General features: G+C 43.6%; 1 protein-coding gene across 2 annotated transcripts in view; it reads right to left on the reverse strand.

Moving 5' to 3' along the window:
• Positions 1–6,018, reverse strand: part of nf2a (NF2, moesin-ezrin-radixin like (MERLIN) tumor suppressor a) — a 61,669-nt gene extending 55,651 nt beyond the window's left edge. The window contains exons 1-3 of one of the 2 annotated variants that reach the window (XM_064972857.1): positions 5,995–6,018; positions 3,095–3,220; positions 2,767–2,889 (exon numbers count right to left, since the gene is read on the reverse strand). In XM_064972857.1, coding sequence (XP_064828929.1) covers positions 2,767–2,889; positions 3,095–3,220; positions 5,995–5,997 — 252 coding nt within the window. In that variant the 5' untranslated portion in view covers positions 5,998–6,018. Of the gene's footprint in view, positions 1–2,766; positions 2,890–3,094; positions 3,221–4,987; positions 5,946–5,994 lie in introns of those variants that run through there. The other variant, XM_064972849.1, reaches the window with a different exon arrangement.
• Positions 6,019–20,546: the final 14,528 nt, after the last annotated feature.

The raw sequence follows: 20,546 nt of genomic DNA on the forward strand, positions 1-20,546 counted from the left end.
TGTACATGACTGGGTGTTCCTCACCTTCTTGGAGCTGTGATAGGATGACACCCACCCGTTTCAGATGCATCGGTCTGAACCACCAGTGGTTTGGAAAAGTCTGGTGTCACCAGCACGGGTTCAGAACATAGTGCTCCCTTTAGGTCCTTTAAGGCTTTCTGTCTCCTCGGTCCACTTCACTTGGGCGGGCAGACGGCTCCTAGTCAGATCGGTCAGGCTGGCTACGGAGGCAAAGTGGGGAATAAATCTCCGGTAGTAACTAGTCAACCTCACAAACGTGCGTACCTGCTTCTTGGTGAGGGGGCGGGGCCAGTCCTGAATCGCCTCCACTTTCTTCACCTGGGGTTTGACACATCCCCTCCCGATCGTGTACCCCAGATACTCAGCCTCCCGCAGACCGAGCCAACATTTCTTTGGATATGTTGTTAGCCCCGCCTTCCGTAAGGCCTGCACTACCGCGCTCACCTGGTTTAGATGGGTCTCCCACTCGCTCCCATGGACCACAATATCATCGGTGTATGCCGCCACGTACTTCCAATGGGATCAGAGAACCCGGTCCATCAACCTCTGGAAGGTGGCCGGGGCCCCATGCAGCCCAAAGGGCTGCTTCTTATAATGGAACAGTCCATCCGGGGTGGCGAAAGGAGTTTTCTTCCGTGCCTCGGGAGCTAAGGGCATTTGCCAATAATCCTTTGTCAGGTCGAGCGTGCTGCATTCGATCAATTCATCAATTCGGGGCATGGGGTAGGCGTCAAACTTTGAGATTTCATTTACTTTTCTAAAATCATTACAGAATCGAATGGTGCCGTCTGGTTTTGGCACCAACACTATGGGGCTGCACCACTCACTATTCGACTCTTCGATTATATCAGCTTCCAACATCGTTTTTATCTTGGTCCTGACGGCCTCTCTCCTTGCTTCTGGTATGCGGTATGGGTCTCAACTTCACATTTTTCCTGGGTTCGGTGATGATGCTGTGCCAGATCGGTGTGTCCTGGTTCACTGGAGAACACATCCTGGTTTCGGCCGACCAACTCCCTCAGCTCCTGCTTCTGGACTTGGCTCAGCTGCTCCTCCATTGTCACCTCTGCCGGCTCGGTCTCTGTGGTAGCCTTCTTCGGGGAAATAGAGTAGAGTACATCACGTGCATTCCATTTCTTTAGCAGGTTCACATGGTAAATCTGGGTCAGATGCCTACGTCCCGGCTGTCCTGACCCTATAGATGACTTCATCGGGCCAAAAATGTATATTCTGAGGTGGGGACCAACACCAACACTCTCCTGGCTGAAAGTCCCTTCACTGTGCCCATCTGTTGTACACCCTCTCTTGGGCCTCCTGGGCCTCCAGCATGTGTTCCCGTACCAGGGGCCACAGGGTTGCCATCCGATCTCTCATTTCTCCCATGTACTCCACCAAGGTTCAGTGGGGCGACCAAAACTTCATCCCACCAAAACAGGCAAAACTTTTCAAACAAGGCATTATCCTCATTTTCACCATTATTAATCCAAACACATAGTGTGGAAATATATATAAAACACAGGAAAACCAATGTTTTTGACTGCACTGGGCCTTTAAAACCTAATTGATAAATGCGATTAGTTGAATTGGATAGCAGGGAGACCATTGTAACAAATCTAATCTCGCGTGAAGGGATAAGGGAATTGGGGATATGTCCCAAATGGCATCCGATTCCCTATGTAGTGCACTACTTTTGACAGGGCCCATAGTACTCTGGTCAAACGTAGTGCACTACATAGGGAATAGGGTGCCAGTACTGGGAAGGAATTCCCTTCAAAGTATTAGGGCAGGGGCGAAAGGGCACTGTTAAAATGCAGTACATTGATTCCACATGGCTGAATATAATCAGAGAGGGACAATGGGAAAGTGTATTACCGAGAGTGCTCTGGACTGAGAGGGCTTTGGCTCTGGTGCTCACCAACCATAGCAGTCAAAGGAACTAGATGTGAAAGTTTGCCCTCTATTGGCAGTCTGCTTGAAGAGAACCGTGATATAACTTCAGAGAACAGTAATGTTGCTGCAGGTGTATTATATTGCCCATTTCAATGGGATCACTGGTCAAGTAAGTACATGAGCTCACAAGTGGAGTATTGTTACATTGATGTACCTAAAGTGCCTAAAGAGATAAATGTATGTGCATAGTGTTTCAAGATCTGTAATATAACTGTATGATTCTCACAGAAACATTTGAGAGCTTTCTATAAGTTAACTGACCAAAATTCCCCTAGGTATTTCTGAGATGATGAAAAACAATTTAAAACATTCTTTAAAAGCTGCTAACGAGGTGAGGCAAGCCACTGGAAAGATTGCCAACACATAAATCTATCTGTAATCCATCAGCATGTTCAGCATGTTCTGAGAGGCATGTCAGTTGGATTTGAAGTGTACATGCAGGACTTGGAAGAAGAAGTGTCTGTCCCAAATGGCACCCTATTCCTTAATTAGTGCACTACTTTATAGCAGTGTCTTGATAGGTGTCAATTGAGAATCCAAACCAGATTTTCTTAAGAGGCAGTCCAAAATGGAAAAATGCATGCTTGTTCAAAGATCCTAGATGAAAAGTTTTGAAAATGAGAGGCTTTCATAATGTATCTCCAAAACGATTAATGATAATATCAGTGAAAATTCCACTGACAAGAGCTACTTTCTTGGTGGCTAACTCCCATTTTAAAAAATAGGCTAGAGTTTTTACAGTGAAACATATGGATTGAGTTGATGAGAAAGAATGAGTGTGCCATGCATAGTCACCTGTAGGAAGAAGAGATGCTGAGTGATGTCCTGAACCAACTCCTCCTCTGCGTTCTCAGGGTAAAACTTGGCCAGGAAATTAAGGGTGATTGGTTCCTCCTTGGACACATCGTGGTCCAAAACCTGCAACAGAGACCAAAACAACATGGACAACTCAATTAGTCAGACAGTTTCTTGCCAGGCTCCTGACATCCCTAGAAGATGTATGGCTGGTGAAGAAGACTACATCTCGATTCAACTCACAGTGTTCACAAACAATGTAAGGGACACTGAGTACCAACCATCACATCAATCTACTTCAGCAAGTCCATCTGTTGCTGAGATTTACCTTCTTGTCCATCTTGATCCAGGATACAGTGTCTTTGACATCATACTGGAACCCGAAGAACCACGTCTCTCTCAGTCCCAGAGCCCGGCACACCAGATCAAAAAGATCTTTCCCCTTCCATTTGACCTGAAAAACAGGATAGCAGCGTGAATTGATATTAGGATAAATATGGGAATAGTCTCATGATGTGGGTGGAGTGAATGATTGACAGAGCAAATAGCATCTGCAGAGGGCAGTATGAAATAAAGCAGAGGTTAAGATAAGTCATAATAGTCATGATGAGAGTCATGAGAGGCGACCAATGCCTTTGCTCAGGCTGGACATAGACAGTCCATCTTTCATAAGCAGGGAGCCGCTAAAAGTATTTCTATAACCATTCAGCTCAAAAAGGCATATCAGATGCACGTTCATTCTCAATTAAAAATGCTTTAATCTCAGATTGTTTAACTTTAAAATGCACCAATAGAACTTTAACAGTACGCCAATTCAGGCTGAGAAAAGTGCCTAGGATATCAGCTCAATATGAGAAAGAAATTAAGGACAACTGAAGTACAGTCAAGGTCAAATTAATAATGTACTTCAAAAATGCAAACACTCAATAATGACTATTTATCAAGCATATCATTTATAAAATTATCATCCAGGCACAGACAGTAATCTAAGCAAACCTGCAATTGATGTTCTATAGGTCTTTGTTATTACCAATTTCCAACAGTGGTAGCGTTCAGGCTCCCTCACTTGTTAAGTACTGATGGCCTTTCCAAGTTATTATTATGATGCATTCTTAACATAGACTAAGGCCCAAGGCAATGTTAAGTTGACTGTTATGTTAGTCAATTGCACTACAGTGGCTGAAAGGCAAAGGACTAAAAGTAATCTAGGCCTATTCTATACTGTACATCTGCATAGGTATTATCCTAAAGCCTATAATTTCTTCTTTAGTTGGATTCGAGAACAACATCTACATTTCATTACCCTCTTTTGGTTAATGAATTGTATTGAAGTGATCTTAAAAAGAGTAACACAGAGGTTATCTATCTGCATACTGTTGTTTGCTCTTGAGCCTAATATGAAGAAAATATCTTGCAGATGTTACACTGTGAATGATTCTTGCATTACATGGTTATTGTTTTTCAATTACATAGCCTACTAAGTTATTGCTATTACACAGGTAGTTTCAAATGATGTAGTTACTGTAGCCCAGTGTTTCCCAACTCCAGTCCTTGAGTAACCACAACATCACACATTTTTGTTGTAGCCCAAGACAAACTCACCTGATTCAACTCAATGAGGGCTTGATTATTAGTTTACAAGTTGAATCAGGTGTGCTTGTCCAGAATTGAGAAACAATGCTGTAGCCTATAGGGTCAAAGTAAAACAGGAGTGTCAGCTGTGTTTGAAACAGATTAAACTGACTGACACCTTTAGATTCTAGTGTGTCCCAAATGGCACCCTATTTCTTATGTAGTGTGCTACTTTTGATCAGGACCATCTGATCAAAAAGAATGCACTGCATAAGGAATATAGTACCATTGGGACATAGTCTGAGGGATAGCCAAGAAGTTCAGGGTGATGTCATGATGTTGAGTGAATAGAAGAAAACAATTTTATTTAACTAGGCAAGTCAGTTAGGAACAAATTCTATTTACAATGACGGCCTACACCGGCCAAACCCAGACGACACTGGGCCAATTGTGCACTGCCCAATAGGACTCCCAATCACACCCTGTTGTGATACAGCCTTGATTCGATCCAGGGTGTCTGTAGTGATGCCTCAAACACTGAGACACAGTACCTTAGACCGCTGCTCCACTTGGGAGCCCGCAAGCAACGACATTATTCATGTTCGTAGCAACTAGGCTACACATTGACACACAGAAAGGGAGCACACACCTCACAACTGAATTCCATGTCTGCATCCATTGTGGTGATCCTGACATTGAAGTTCTTGGCTTGTTTTCTTCTCAATGAGTTGAGTCCCATTTTAGCTGCTAAGGCACTTGCCATGTTGACAAACCCTCAATTTGTTTAGCTAGACTGACTATAACGTTAGTTATAGCTGGTGTACAGGTATAATGTGACGACGTCAACAGGTGCACACAATGGCGTCATAACAAGAATATCATGTGCTTTCCCATTCTATTCGTAGTCTTTTTTAGAGGCTATTTATAATAGTCTAATAATAATAGACTAATTTACATACTTTATATTCAGTGTAATCACAGTTCTGCGAGTGGGAAACCTTTGGGTAGCGCCAAAACATTCGCAAGCTAACTTAGCTAATTTAGCTTTTTAGCTATAACTTCAGCAATTTACTGTACACAGATTTGTATATCTAGATTGGTCAAATATATTCACTATGGCATTATCCAACACATTTTACTTCCAGTTGTGCTATTTGGATAGCTAATTGGCTTGATATAGCGAGTTAGATCGCCTAGCGAACTTTCGAATGGGGAGCTTCACCTGTTTTGTAAACATACCCACGCGCTAACTCGTAAATTCGGTTGTTTCATACTCGGAAAACGGGTTCCCCGTTGAAACAGTAATTTCGTCCTAAAGTAAAGTATCCTCGCACTAATGGAAGGTGATGTATGTCTTCTGAAACCTTTTAATTACAATAACAAAACATCTGAACACCATTAGCATACTATGCTAGCAGCTAACTAACTTCCTCATTCATTGAGGGCGGTCCTAAACATATCTAGCAGTAATCAGAGATACCCCACTCGCAATAGTTTTTTTGGGGGGGGTCAATGTAAGCCAATTAACTAAGTAGACCAGACCCAGCTGCTATTGCGTTGGTGTCTACTGGAGATACACCCAATTAAGTAGACCGGAACTTACCATTTTTTTTTTCAATGGTTAATGACCTGAGTGACCAATCTTCATTTACTCACCATCTTTACAGTAATGTGAATATTCTTCTTTGGGTTGTAACTTGTGCATCCAGCGCCATCCTTTGGTTAGAAAATGCCAACAGATGAGAATGACATTGATCACACTGGTATTTTGTGGCCAACAGTGGGCAATATATGGGCAGTAACAGAGTCATGGGTTCACTTCAGTCAGTTTGCAAAACATTTTTATTAGTAGTAACTTATGTGTTAGTAGTAACTTAAGTGTAAGTACAACGGTAAAGACAAAAGCACTTAACCCAAAATGTTGAATGTACAGTACACTGGACCCAATTCTACATGAAGTGGAGATCTGTATCTGTCTTAAAAATTGAATTTCTATATGCAACGTTATGCCAATGAATATGCTGAATAAATTAGTTAATAAAAGCGAAAACATAAATGTTTATGTACATGACAATGTTTCTCCCAATCAGCCTGTCTGCTGTCACGGGGAATGATCGTTCATTTTCAAGCCTCTGCTTACTCTTCCTGTCTTTCCTCTGTGTGTGTGTGTGTGTGTGTGTGTGTGTGTGTGTGTGTGTGTGTGTGTGTGTGTGTGTGTGTGTGTGTGTGTGTGTGTGTGTGTGTGTGTGTGTGTGTGTGTGTGTGTGTGTGTGTGTGTGTGTGTGTGTGTGTGTGTGTGTGTGTGTGTGTGTGTGTGTGCGTGTGTGTGTGTGTGTGCATGTGTGTTACTTGGTAATTGTATCTGGAGAGTGATGAGGATTACCGATGCTGAAAGCTTCAGACTCTTCTCAAGTAATAATGTGCTCAACAACTCACATAATAAGTTGCATGGACTCACTGTGTGCAATAATAGTGTAACATGATGTTTGAATGACTACCTCATCTCTGTACCCCACACATACAATTATCTATAAAGTCCCTCAATTGAGCATTACATTTCAAACACATATTCAACCACAAAGACCAGGGCACACCTATTGGTAGATTGATAAAGACACTTTGGATGGTCTATCAATACAAAGATACAGGCATCCTTCCTAACTCAGTTGCCCGGAGAGGAAGGAAACCACTCAGGGATTTCACCATGAGGCCAATTGTGACTTTGAAACAGTTACAGAGTTTAAAGGCTGTGATAGGAGAAATCTGAGGATAGATCAACAACATTGCAGTTACTCCACAATACTATCCGAATTGACAGAGTGAAAAGAAGTAAGTTTGTACAGAATAAAATATTCAAAAAAATGTATCCTGTTTGCAACAAGGCACTAAAGTAATACTGCAAAACATTTTAATCAAAGCAATTCACTTTGTCCTGAAAACAAAGTGTTATGTTTGGGGCAAATCCAATACAACACATTACTGAGTACCACTCTTCATATTTTCAAGCATAGTAGTGGCTGGGGAGTTTTTCGAAATAAGAAATAAACAGAATGGAGCACAGGCAAACTCATAGAGGAAAACTTGGTTAAATCTGCTTTCCAACAGATTAATTAACCTTTCAGCAGGCCAAATCTACACTGGAGTTGATTACCAAGAAGACAGTGAATGTTCCTGAGTGGCCAAGTTACAGTTCTAACTTAAATCTGCTTGAAAATCTATGGCAATCCTTGAAAATGGTTGTCTAGCAATGATCAACAACTAATTTGACAGAGCTTGATTAATTTTGAAAATAATAATGGGCAAATATTGTACAATCCAGGTGTGCAATCTTAGAGCCTTATCCAGAAAGACTCAAAACTGTAATCGCTGCCAAAGGTGATTCTCACGGGTGTGAATACTTATGTAAATTAGATATTTCTGTATTTAATTTTCAAGAAATTTGTAAACATTTCTAAAAACATGTTTTTACTTTGTCATAATTGGGTATAGTGTGTCAATGGATGAGAAAAAAATAGATTTAATCCATTTTGAATTTCAGGCAGTATCACACAAAATACGGAATATGTCAAGTGGTATGAATGCTTTATGAAAACACTGTAAGTGCGTGAATTGGACCATTTTTCTGTCTTGTTAATGTAGCACATGAGCTCATGGGGTGTGTGAAACTTACTCCTCAGCCTGAAGTGTTGCTACATGCACCGCCGAATTGTTAACTTACCGTTGGCGCCGACTTTTAAGATGCTTCAGGAGGTCAGTCACCTTCAGGCCAATGATGGTCTTTTGAATGTCAACACCATAAATACATTTAATATATTCTATCACAAAAATAATAATTTGGTTGTGTTTATGAAGGTCTTAGGTAACAGAATATGAAATCAAATGTATTTCAAAGAACTGTAGGCTATTTGGAAAAGATGGCGCCGATAGAGATGGCAGCTTCGCTTCTAGTCCTTAGGAAACTGTAACATAAAACTGTTTTTTATGTATTATTTCTTACATTGTGAGCCCAGAAAACCTTAACCTCTCTGCACACCAAAAATAGCTACATAAATAGTCATATTAAACATTCATGAAAATACAAGTGTCTCACATGGGTCGAAAGCCTAGAATCTTGCTAATCCAACTGCGTTGTCAGATTTAAAAAAGGATTTACTGAGAAAGAATACAATACAATTATCTGAGAACAAAGTCCCATAAAAAAACAACTATTTCAAACAGCACAGGCATAACAACATCACAAATTGCAATGTAATAAATTGTCTACCTTTGACGATCTTCCTCTGTTTGCAATCCCAATGCTTATTGTTACACAATGAATGGTCTTTTGTTTGATAAAATCCATTTTTATAGCCTAACACGAAACATTTTGTGAACAGCTTGTGTCATGAATTCCGTCTCATTCCATTTTAGTCGACACTTTCGATGTAAATACACACTCTAAACGTGACTTTTCCAGTCCTGTTTGGTTTCATTGCAATCAACTGGTTTGTTTGTAACACAAAAACAAAGGTTGTAACACAAACAAACCTGATGGGTCAAATTGGTGAATTTACATTCTGACATCCAGTGGAACAGCCACTTTACAATAGTGCATCTAAATCATTTAAGGGGGGGGGTGAGAAGGATTACTTATCCTATCCTAGGTATTCCTGAAGAGGTGGGGTTTCAGGTGTCTCTGGAAGGTGGTGATTGACTCCGCTGTCCTGATTTGTTCCACCATTGGGGGCCAGAGCAGCGAACAAACAAACCTGATGGGTCTGAAAGAAATCGATTTGAAGACAACAAGTTGTAACGGCTTTCTTCTGTTGAAGGAGGAGCGGACCAAAATGCAGCGTGGTACTTTTGAGACATATTTATTGAAGAACGAAAAAACACGAACAATACAAAAACAACAAAACGGAAACGTGAAAACCTAAACAGTCCTATCTGGTGAAGACACAGAGACAGGAACAATCACCCACGAAAACACTCAAAGAATATGGCTACCTAAATATGGTTCCCAATCAGAGACAACGATAATCACCTGACTCTGATTGAGAACCGCCTCAGGCAGCCATAGACTATGCTATACACCCCACACAACCCCAAGACGAAACACACCACAAATAAACCCATGTCACACCCTGGCCTGACCCAATAAATAAAGATAAATATAATATATTTCGACCAGGGCGTGACAGAACCCCCCCCTAACGTGCGGACTCCCGGACGCACATCAAAACAATAGGGAGGGTCCGGTTGGGCGTCTGTCCATGGTGGCGGCTCCGGCTCCGGCGCGGGACCCCACTCTATAAATGTCTTAGTCCCCCTTCCTTGCGTCCTAGGATAGTCCACCCTCGCCGCCGACCATGGCCTAGTAGTCCTCACCTGGAACCCCACTGGACTGAGGGGCAGCTCAGGACTGAGGGGCAGCTCGGGACAGAGGGGCAGCTCGGGACAGAGACAGCTCGGGACTGAGGGGCAGCTCAGCACTGAGGGGAAGCTCAGGACTGAGGGGAAGCTCAGGACTGAGAGGAATCCCAGCACTGAGAGGAAGCCCAGCACTGAGAGGAAGCCCAGCACTGAGAGGAAGCCCAGCACTGAGAGGAAGCCCAGCACCGAGAGGAAGCCCAGCCAGGTAGTTGGATCCGGCAGATCCTGGCTGGCTGGCGGTTCTGGCAGATCCTGGCTGGCTGGTGGATCTGGAAGAGTCTGGCTGACTGGCAGATCTGGAAGAGTCTGGCTGACTGGCGGATCTGGAATAGTCTGGCTGACTGGCGGATCTGGAAGAGTCTGGCTGACTGGCGGATCTGGAAGAGTCTGGCTGACTGGCGGATCTGGAAGAGTCTGGCTGACTGGCGGATCTGGAAGAGTCTGGCTGACTGGCGGATCTGGAAGAGTCTGGCTGACTGGTGGATCTGGAAGAGTCTGGCTGACTGACGGATATGGCTGCTCCATGCTGACTGGCGGCTCTGGCTGCTCCATGTAGACTGACAGCTCTGGCGGCTTCTTGCAGACTGACAGCTCTGGCTGCTCCATGCAGACTGGCAGCTCCATGCAGACTGGCAGCTCCATGCAGACTGACAGCTCCTTGCAGACTGACAGCTCCTTGCAGACTGACAGCTCCTTGCAGACTGACAGCTCCATGCAGACTGGCATCTCCGGCTGCTCCATGAAGACTGACAGCTCTGGCTGTTCCATGAAGACTGACAGCTCTGGCTGCTCCATGTAGACTGACAGCTCTGGCTGCTCCATGTAGACTGACAGCTCTGGCTGCTCCATGCAGACTGACAGCTCGGGCTGCTCTAAACAGGCGGGAGACTCCAGCAGCGCTGTAGAGGAGGAAGGCTCTGGCTGCGCTAAACAGGCGGGAGACTCCAGCAGCGCTGTAGAGGAGGAAGGCTCTGGCTGCGCTAAACAGGCGGGAGACTCCATCAGCGCAGGAGAGGAGAAAGGCTCCGACAGCGCTGAACAGGCGGGAGGCTCCGGCAGCGCAGGAGAGGAGAAAGGCTCTGGCTGCGCTAAACAGGCGGGAGACTCCAGCAGGAGAGGAGGAAGGCTCTGGCTGCGCTAAACAGGCGGGAGACTCTGGTATCGCTGTAGAGGAGAAAGGCTCCGGCAGCGCTGAACATGCGGGAGACTCCGGCAGCGCTGGAGAGGCGAGAGGCTCCGACAGCGCAGGAGAGGAGGAAGGCTCCGGAAGCGCTGGAGAGGCGAGGCGCACTGTAGGCCTGATGCGTGGTGCTGGCACTGGTGTTACTGGGCTGAGGACACGCACAGGAAGCCTGGTGCGGGGAGCTGCCACCGGAGGACTGGTATGTGGAGGTGGCACAGGATGGGCTAGACCGTGAAGGCGTACTGGAGATCTTGAGAGCAGTGTTGGCACAGGACGTGCAAGGCTAGGGATGTGCACAAGAGGCCTGGTGCGAGAGGCTGGCGCCAACTTCACCAGCCGACTAACACGCACCTCAGGAAGAGTATGGAGCGCTGACACAGGTGCCATCAAATCCCTGACACGTTCCGTCGGGCGAATTCCATGCAAAAAGCACCAACACAGCAACTCCCTCATTTCTCTCTCCTCCAATTTCCCCATTAACTCCTTCGCAGTCTCTGCTTCGCTCACCTCCAACACCGGTTCTGGTTCTGGTCTCCTCCTTGGCTCCTCACGGTAAACAGGGAGAGTGGGCTCAGGTCTGACTCCTGACTCTGCCACACTCTCCCTGAGCCCCCCCCCCCCAAGAAATTTTTGGGCTGACTCTCGGGCTTCCATCCGCGTCGCCGCGCTGCCTCCTCATACCAGCGCCTCTCAGCTCTCACCGCCTCCAGTTCTTCATTGGGGCGGCGATATTCTCCAGGCTGATCCCAGGGTCCTTCTCCGAACAATTCTTCCTCCCATGTCCATTCCTCCTTTCGCTGCACCTGCTTGTTACCACACCGCTTGGTCCTGTTGTGGTGGGTGATTCTGTAACGGCTTTCTTCTGTTGAAGGAGGAGCGGCCAAAAATGCAGCGTGGTACTTTTGAGACATATTTATTGAAGAACGAAAAAACACGAACAATACAAAAACAACAAAACGGAAACGTGAAAACCTAAACAGTCCTATCTGTTGAAGACACAGAGACAGGAACAATCACCCACGAAAACACTCAAAGAATATGGCTACCTAAATATGGTTCCCAATCAGAGACAACGATAATCACCTGACTCTGATTGAGAACCGCCTCAGGCAGCCATAGACTATGCTATACACCCCACACAACCCCAAGACGAAACACACCACAAATAAACCCATGTCACACCCTGGCCTGACCCAATAAATAAAGATAAATATAATATATTTCGACCAGGGCGTGACACAAGTATTGACATCATTGTGCACCAATGGTATAACCGCTGTTCCGTTAATTGACTGTATTTTAACCCAATGACCACTGATTGTCTTGAAATCTAGCTGGTTCGATAGCCAATGAGCTGAGGTAAACGGCAATATGTAATGTTTATGAGTTGGAAGACCAACCCATGTAGTAAACTCCGGCGTAAAGAGGGTCATTCCGGAAGGAGCCACGGATGTTATGCACAGCATTGTTTTGGTAAAGCGCATCTTCAGCTGTTTATATATCAATCAGTATGGCAACTAAGTCAGGGAAAGCTAAATCTAAGTCTAGATATACAGATGTACACACAATTTTAGAAGAAATTGATCAGGAAAGTGAGACAGAGATTGTTGGAGGACGACTCGTTTAGCGATTCCCAAATGGAGGAATATTTTTTGAACGGAGAGGACACCGTTTTGGACTGATAAGTTCTTCTCATGCTAATACCGTTGTTTCAAATTAATAATGTAAAATATTATTTGTGATTTTTTTATTTTTTAGTAGCAATATATAAAAATGTAATGAAATGTGTAAAGTACACGTTGGCTATACATTGTGGGTGGGGGTATGTTTGCATATATGTTTATGACCCATAGCCTATGTTTGTGTGTGTATATATACATATTGTGGATTAGAGGGTGTATGGCCGAGATGCGTGTCTGCCGCTCCACCCCACCCCCACATGAAATAGCCTATTTGAGGCTGTTGAGGGGAGGGCAGGCCCACAACAATGGCCAAAGTGAAATGGAGACAGTAGATACAGCTGGTCTGTTGTAATATAATAAAGACAGTAGATCTAGCTGGTCTGTCAAAATATAATAGAGACAGTAGATCTAGCTGAAATGTCATAATATAAAATAGACAGTAGATCTAGCTGGTCTGTCATAATATAAATGAGACAGTAGATCGAGCAGGTCTATAATAGTATATTCAACCTTATGTTCCCTGTACTCTATATATATCTGTTTATTATACCTGTTGATACAGGGCTCATATGTGAAACTATTCTAACTGAACATTTTCTTTCACAGTGACACTGACTCCGAATGGAAGCCCCAGTGCCAAGGTGTCCATCCCCCACTGAAGCTGGTTCATCTAGCTCCTGCCACAAGTGGTGTTCATCTGCACAAATTTATTTCTGCAGGCATGGATGTGCCTCAGGGCTAAAAGGGCACAGCATGGAGGCGTTGCTGTGTTCTTTGCAAAATTAAGTCCCCCATCACCTGCACCACATGCTTGGTGACCCTCTGCTTTACAGCAGAAAGAGACTGCTATGGCACCTGGCATCAGCAGTACAATATTGTGTAGAGGACTGAGGGTCTTCCAAATATTGAAAGTGTTATTTTGTAAATGTATATATTTTTTTCATGTTTTTTCTCATTTTTTGGGGGGGGGGGGTTGTGTTAGAATACCATTTTGGTATTTTGTATATAGTTATTCCATTCAAAATGTATACCTTCACCAATTTGGCCACTTGGGTACATTTGGGCTACTTGTACGGGATGTATGCTTTTTTCATTGTATTATCTAAACCAGATCTATTATGTTATATTCTCTTACATCCAATTCACATTTACACAAACTTCAGAGTGTTTTCTTTCAAATGAATCCAAGAATATGAATATCATTGGTCCTGGGCCTGAGCTACAGGCAGTTAGATTTGGGTGTGTCTTCAGGCAGAAATTGAAAAAAGTAGGGGGGTACCTGTAATTTATTTTACCTTTATTTACCTAGGCAAGTCAGTTAAGAACAAATTCTTATTTTCAATGACTGCCTAGGAACAGTGGGTTAACTGCCTGTTCAGGGGCAGAATGTCAGATTTGTACCATGTCAGCTCAGAGGTTTGAACTTGCAACGTTCTGGTTGCTAGTCCAACGCTCTAACCACTAGGCTACCCTGCCACCTCTGTAAGAGGTTATGTGTTATTACATACAGCCGGGAAGAATTATTGGAAATCAGGGAGACGTTAACTTACCAGCACAACCAGCATTATGACCAGGAATACGACTTTCCCAAAGCGGATCATTTGCCTGCACCTCCCAAGGCATTTGAACTGATTCCAGAGGATGTCCTAAAACAACGCTGCCGGAGGAGAGGGTGCCAGAGACTTCTTCTAGTAAGGCTTCGGATGCGCACACACTCCCCCACTGCTTCTGAGTATATTACACGCAAATTTCCAGTCCCTAGTTAACAAAGTTGACAAAATCAGGGCAAGAGTTGCTTTCCGAAGTGATATCCGGGATTATAACATACTCTGTTTCACGGAAACATGGCTAGCTTGGGACATGCTGTCAGAGTCAGTACAGCCAACGGTATTTTTTGTGAATTGCGCCGACAGGTAAAAAGAAGGGCGGGGGTGTATGTTTCATGATTAACAACTCATGGTGTAATTGTAACAACATACTGGAACTCAAGTCCTTTTGTTCACCTGACCTAAAATTCCTAACAATCAAATAGACCGTATTATCTCCCAAGAGAACTCTCCTTGGTTATCGTCACAGCCGTGTATATCCACCCACAAGCGGATACCAAGACGGCCATCAAGGAGCTTCACTGGACTTTATGCAAACTGGAAACATATTCTATTATTTTGGGCCGGCAGCCAAATGCAACATGGCGCCGACAGAGATGGTCGCCTAGCTTTGCGTTCTTCAGAAACTATGCAGTATTTTGTTTTTTTTGTGTATTATTTTTTACAATGAAACCACAGGAAATCCCCTTCTCATTAATGGATATCCTGGGCCGAAGGATATCCTGGGCCGAAGAGACGCACTGGAGACCAGGCTCGCTGAGCCGGCACCATCCGTCCTGGCTGGATGCCCACTCTAGCCAGTCCAATGCGGGGAGCTGGAATGTAGCGCACCGGGCTGTGCACGCGCACTGGAGACACAGTCTGTCCTATGGGTTGGACCATCAGTACAACGGCCATTCGGAGTGAGCCAATCAAGATCTGGAGATGACTCTTTGCTGCCTCATCTCCGCCAAACCCACCACCTGGAGCCAGCAACTCGTATGGGTTGAATACACCCTCCCCTACTCTGCCACTAGGCTTTCGCCTTTCGAGTACTCCCTGGGTTATCAGCCCCCACTCTTCCCGGAGCAAGAGGAGGAGGTCGGCAAACCCTCTGCCCAGATGTTTGTCCACCGGGGATTCCATTACCTGGTTGACTGGGAGGGTTATGGCCCAGAGAAGAGGTGCTGGGTCCCCACTAGGGATATCCTGGACCCAGGCCTCGTCGCTGAGTTCCAACACTGGCACCCCGGTCAACCAGGTATGCGCCCAGATAGGCCGCCAGGTGGCGCCCCACCCCAAAAGTTTTTATTCTCATTTCGATACCAAACCCACCACTGTTTTTTTGAGGCCAAAGAGCTCTATTTTCATGTCATTTGACCAAAGTACCAGTTCCAATTCAAATGCCAATGCCATTTAGCAAACTCCAGGTGTTTAGATTTGTTGGATGACATGAAAATAGATCTCATTGGACAAGCACACCCATGCCTTCTTGAGAGAAAAAAAGTATTACTTGTTAAAAAAAATCTATTTCTATTTGCCTATCTATTTCTAATATATTTGTATTAGTATAAAATTGTATTATTTCCACTTTTTTTAAGCATACAGTATGTGAATTATTTATTTTATACAGTCATTATCGCTAATCTTTATCAATAATTTAGGACTGCACTGTATACACAAAACATTCGGAACACCTGCTCTTTCCACGATATACACTGACCAGATGAATTCAGGAGGAAGCAATCAGTGTAGACGAAGGGGAAGGGACAGGTTGAAGAACGATTTTTAAGCCTTGAGACAATTGAGACATGGATTGTGTATGTGTGCCACTCAGAGAGTGAATGGGCAAGACAAAAGATTTAAATGCCTTTGAACGGTATATGGTAGTAGGTGCCAGGTGCACCGGTTTGTGTCAAGAACTGCAATGCTGCTGGATTTTTCACACTCAATTGTTTCCTGTGTGTATCAAGAGTGGTCCACCACCCAGAGGACATCAAACCAACTTGACACAACTGTGTGTAGCACTGAAGCCAATATGGGCCAGCATCCCTGCGGAACGCTTTCGACATCTTGTAGTGTACATGCCCTGATGAAACTTAGGAAGGTGTTCCTAATGTCAGGTATACTCAGTGTATGTAGAGAGAGTGTGTGTGTGTGTGTGTGTGTGTGTGTGTGTGTGTGTGTGTGTGTGTGTGTGTGTGTGTGTGTGTGTGTGTGTGTGTGTGTGTGTGTGTACACAGCGTGCGTGTGTGTTTTACCTGGTAGTAGTATCTGCAGCGTGATGAGAAGTCAAGATGCCCAAAGCTTCAGACTATTCATGATCAGAGCAGATTCATCAGGTCACTTTGTATTTCAGACCCTACATCCCTCTCTCTGACATCAAATGTCACACATTTTCATGACCGAGACTACTCTTCAGGTAACCACTGGTTATCTTAAACACATTGTGGTGAGTATGACTGCTGAAAACATTGAATGTTAACTCATACATGTAGGCCTAGGTTATTGTGAGCTAGGAGATACGTCTCTGCATGATACTGTTTGTGTCTGAAGTGCTGTTGTTACTATGTACTGTGTGTGTACTCCTGCCACTATTAACACTTTGCTACATGCCTTGGTAACTGAGGTAATGCGAGCTATGTTTGCGTTTTAACTTTCAGGTTTACACAGTTTTGTGATGTGCATGAAGCCTGGGATCAAATTCAGTGCTTGTCACTTTTGCAGAATTGAATTGAGTTTGATGGATTCCTAACATGAACCATACCATATTCATACATCAAATCAAATAAATAAAATGTCCAATGCGCTGAATACAACAGGTGTGCAGTTGAAGTCAGAAATGTACATACACCTTAGCCAAATACATTTAAACTCTTTTTATATACAGTGCATTGCGAAAGTATTCGGCCCCCTTGAACTTTGCGACCTTTTGCCACATTTCAGGCTTCAAACATAAAGATATAAAACTGTATTTTTTTGTGAAGAATCAACAACAAGTGGGACACAATCATGAAGTGGAACGACATTTATTGGATATTTCAAACTTTTTTAACAAATCAAAAACTGAAAAATTGGGCGTGCAAAATTATTCAGCCCCCTTAAGTTAATACTTTGTAGCGCCACCTTTTGCTGCGATTACAGCTGTAAGTCGCTTGGGATATGTCTCTATCAGTTTTGCACATCGAGAGACTGACATTTTTTCCCATCCCTCCTTGCAAAACAGCTCGAGCTCAGTGGGGTTGGATGGAGAGCATTTGTGAACAGCAGTTTTCAGTTCTTTCCACAGATTCTCGATTGGATTCAGGTCTGGACTTTGACTTGGCCATTCTAACACCTGGATATGTTTATTTTTGAACCATTCCATTGTAGATTTTGCTTTATGTTTTGGATCATTGTCTTGTTGGAAGACAAATCTCCGTCCCAGTCTCAGGTCTTTTGCAGACTCCATCAGGTTTTCTTCCAGATTGGTCCTGTATTTGGCTCCATCCATCTTCCCATCAATTTTAACCATCTTCCCTGTCCCTGCTGAAGAAAAGCAGGCCGAAACCATGATGCTGCCACCGCCATGTTTGACAGTGGGTATGGTGTGTTCAGGGTGATGAGCTGTGTTGCTTTTACGCCAAACATAACGTTTTGCATTGTTGCCAAAAAGTTCAATTTTGGTTTCATCTGACCAGAGCACCTTCTTCCACATGTTTGGTGTGTCTCCCAGGTGGCTTGTGGCAAACTTTAAACGACACTTTTTATGGATATCTTTAAGAAATGGCTTTCTTCTTGCCACTCTTCCATAAAGGCCAGATTTGTGCAATATACGACTGATTGTTGTCCTATGGACAGAGTCTTCCACCTCAGCTGTAGATCTCAGCAGTTCATCCAGAGTGATCATGGGCCTCTTGGCTGCATCTCTGATCAGTCTTCTCCTTGTATGAGCTGAAAGTTTAGAGGGACGGCCAGGTCTTGGTAGATTTGCAGTGGTCTGATACTCCTTCCATTTCAATATTATCGCTTGCACAGTGCTCCTTGGGATGTTTAAAGCTTGGGAAATCTTTTTGTATCCAAATCCGGCTTTAAACTTCTTCACAACAGTATCTCGGACCTGCCTGGTGTGTTCCTTGTTCTTCATGATGCTCTCTGCGCTTTTAACGGACCTCTGAGACTATCACAGTGCAGGTGCATTTATACGGAGACTTGATTACACACAGGTGGATTGTATTTATCATAATTAGTCATTTAGGTCAACATTGGATCAATCAGAGATCCTCACTGAACTTCTGGAGAGAGTTTGCTGCACTGAAAGTAAAGGGGCTGAATAATTTTGCGCCCCCAATTTTTCAGTTTTTGATTTGTTAAAAAAGTTTGAAATATCCAATAAATGTCGTTCCACTTCATGATTGTGTCCCACTTGTTGTTGATTCTTCACAAAAAAATACAGTTTTATATCTTTATGTTTGAAGCCTGAAATGTGGCAAAAGGTCGCAAAGTTCAAGGGGGCCGAATACTTTCGCAAGGCACTGTATATATATATATATATATATATATATATATATATTACAATTCCTGACATTCAATCCTAGAAATAAATCCCTGTCTTAGGTCAGTTAGGATCACCACTTTATTTTAAGAATGTGAAATGTCAGAATAATAGTAGAGAGAATGATTTATTTCAGCTTTTATTTATTTCATCACATTCCCAGCGGGTCATAAGTTTACATGCACTCAATTTCGTACTTGTTAAACAATTTCAATTTAAATGCTACCTTGGGTGAAACGTTTCGGGTTGCCTTCCACAAGCTTCCCACAATAAGTTGGATGAATTTTGGCCCATTCCTCCTGACAGAGCTGGTGTAACTGAGTCAGGTTTGTAGGCCTTGCTCACACATGCTTTTTCAGTTCTTCCCACACATTTTCTATAGGATTGAGGTCAAGGCTTTGTGATGGCCACTCTAATACCTTGACATTGTTGTCCTTAAGCCATTTTGCCACAACTTTGGAAGTATGCTTGGGGTCATTGTCCATTTGGAAGACCCATAAGCGACCAAGCTTTAACTTCCTAACTGAGGTCTTGAAATGTTGCTTCATTATATCTACATCATTTTCCTCCTCATGAAGCCATCTATTTTGTGAAGTGCACCAGTCCCTCCTGCAGCAAAGCACCCTCACAACATGATGCGGCCACCCCCGTGCTTCACGGTTGGTACGGTGTTCTTCGGCTTGCAAGCCTCCCCCTTTTTCCTCCAAACATAACGAAGGTCATTAGGGCCAACAGATTCTATTTTTGTTTCATCAGACCAGAGGACATTTCTCCAAAAAGTACGATCTTTGTCCCCATGTGCAGTGTCAAACCGTAGTCTGGGTTTTTCTAATCGCGGTTTCGGAGCAGTGGCTTCTTCTTAGCTGAGCAGCCTTTCAGGTTGTGTTGATATAGGTCTCGTTTTACTGTGGATATAGGTACTTTTGTACCTGTTTCCTCCAGCATCTTCACAAGGTGCTTTGCTGTTGTTCTGGGATTGATTTGCACTTTTCACACCAAAGTATGTTAATCTCTAGGAGACAGAACGCGTCTCCTTCCTGAGTGGTATGACGGCTGTGTGGTCCCATGTTGTTTATACTTGCGTACTATTGTTTGTACAGATGAACGTGGTACCTTCAGGTGTTTTGAAATTGCTCCCAAGAATGACCCAGACTTGTGGAGGTCTACAATTTTTTTATGAGATCTTGGCTGATTTCTTTTGATTTTCCCATGATGTCAAGCAAAGAGGCACTGAGTTTGAAGGGAGGCCTTGAAATACATCCACAGGTACACCTCCAATTGACTCAAATGATGTCAATAAGCCAATCAGAAGCTTCTAAAGCCATGACATCATTTTCTGGAATTTTCCAAGCTGTTTAAAAGCACAGTCAATTTAATGCATGTAGACTTCTGACCCACAGTGAAATAATCAGTCTGTAAACAATTGTTGGAAAAATTACTTGTTTCATGCACAAAGTAGATGTCCTAACCGACTTGCCAAAACTATAGTTTGTTAACAAGACATTTCTGGAGTGGTTGAAAAAGGAATTTTAATGACTCCAACCTCTGTATGTAAACTTCACGACTTCAACTGTAGATGTTACCGTGACATACAAGCCTTTAACCAACTACTAATCACTACTGTATACAGCATATACTTGTCCTGCTGCTAACAACATGTATTTTATTTTATAAAATACTAATTTACTGTATAATATAAATATATTAAAATCGTTTTTTTTATTCAGTCATTCCCCTCCACTCGGTTTTGGGTCATCTCGAAGTTCAGCCCCCTGCGCCAGAAAGGGGCGTGGCTTGTACAATGAGGTAAC

This window comes from Oncorhynchus masou, chromosome 1 (genome assembly GCF_036934945.1).
Source record: "Oncorhynchus masou masou isolate Uvic2021 chromosome 1, UVic_Omas_1.1, whole genome shotgun sequence".
NCBI lineage: Eukaryota > Metazoa > Chordata > Actinopteri > Salmoniformes > Salmonidae > Oncorhynchus > Oncorhynchus masou.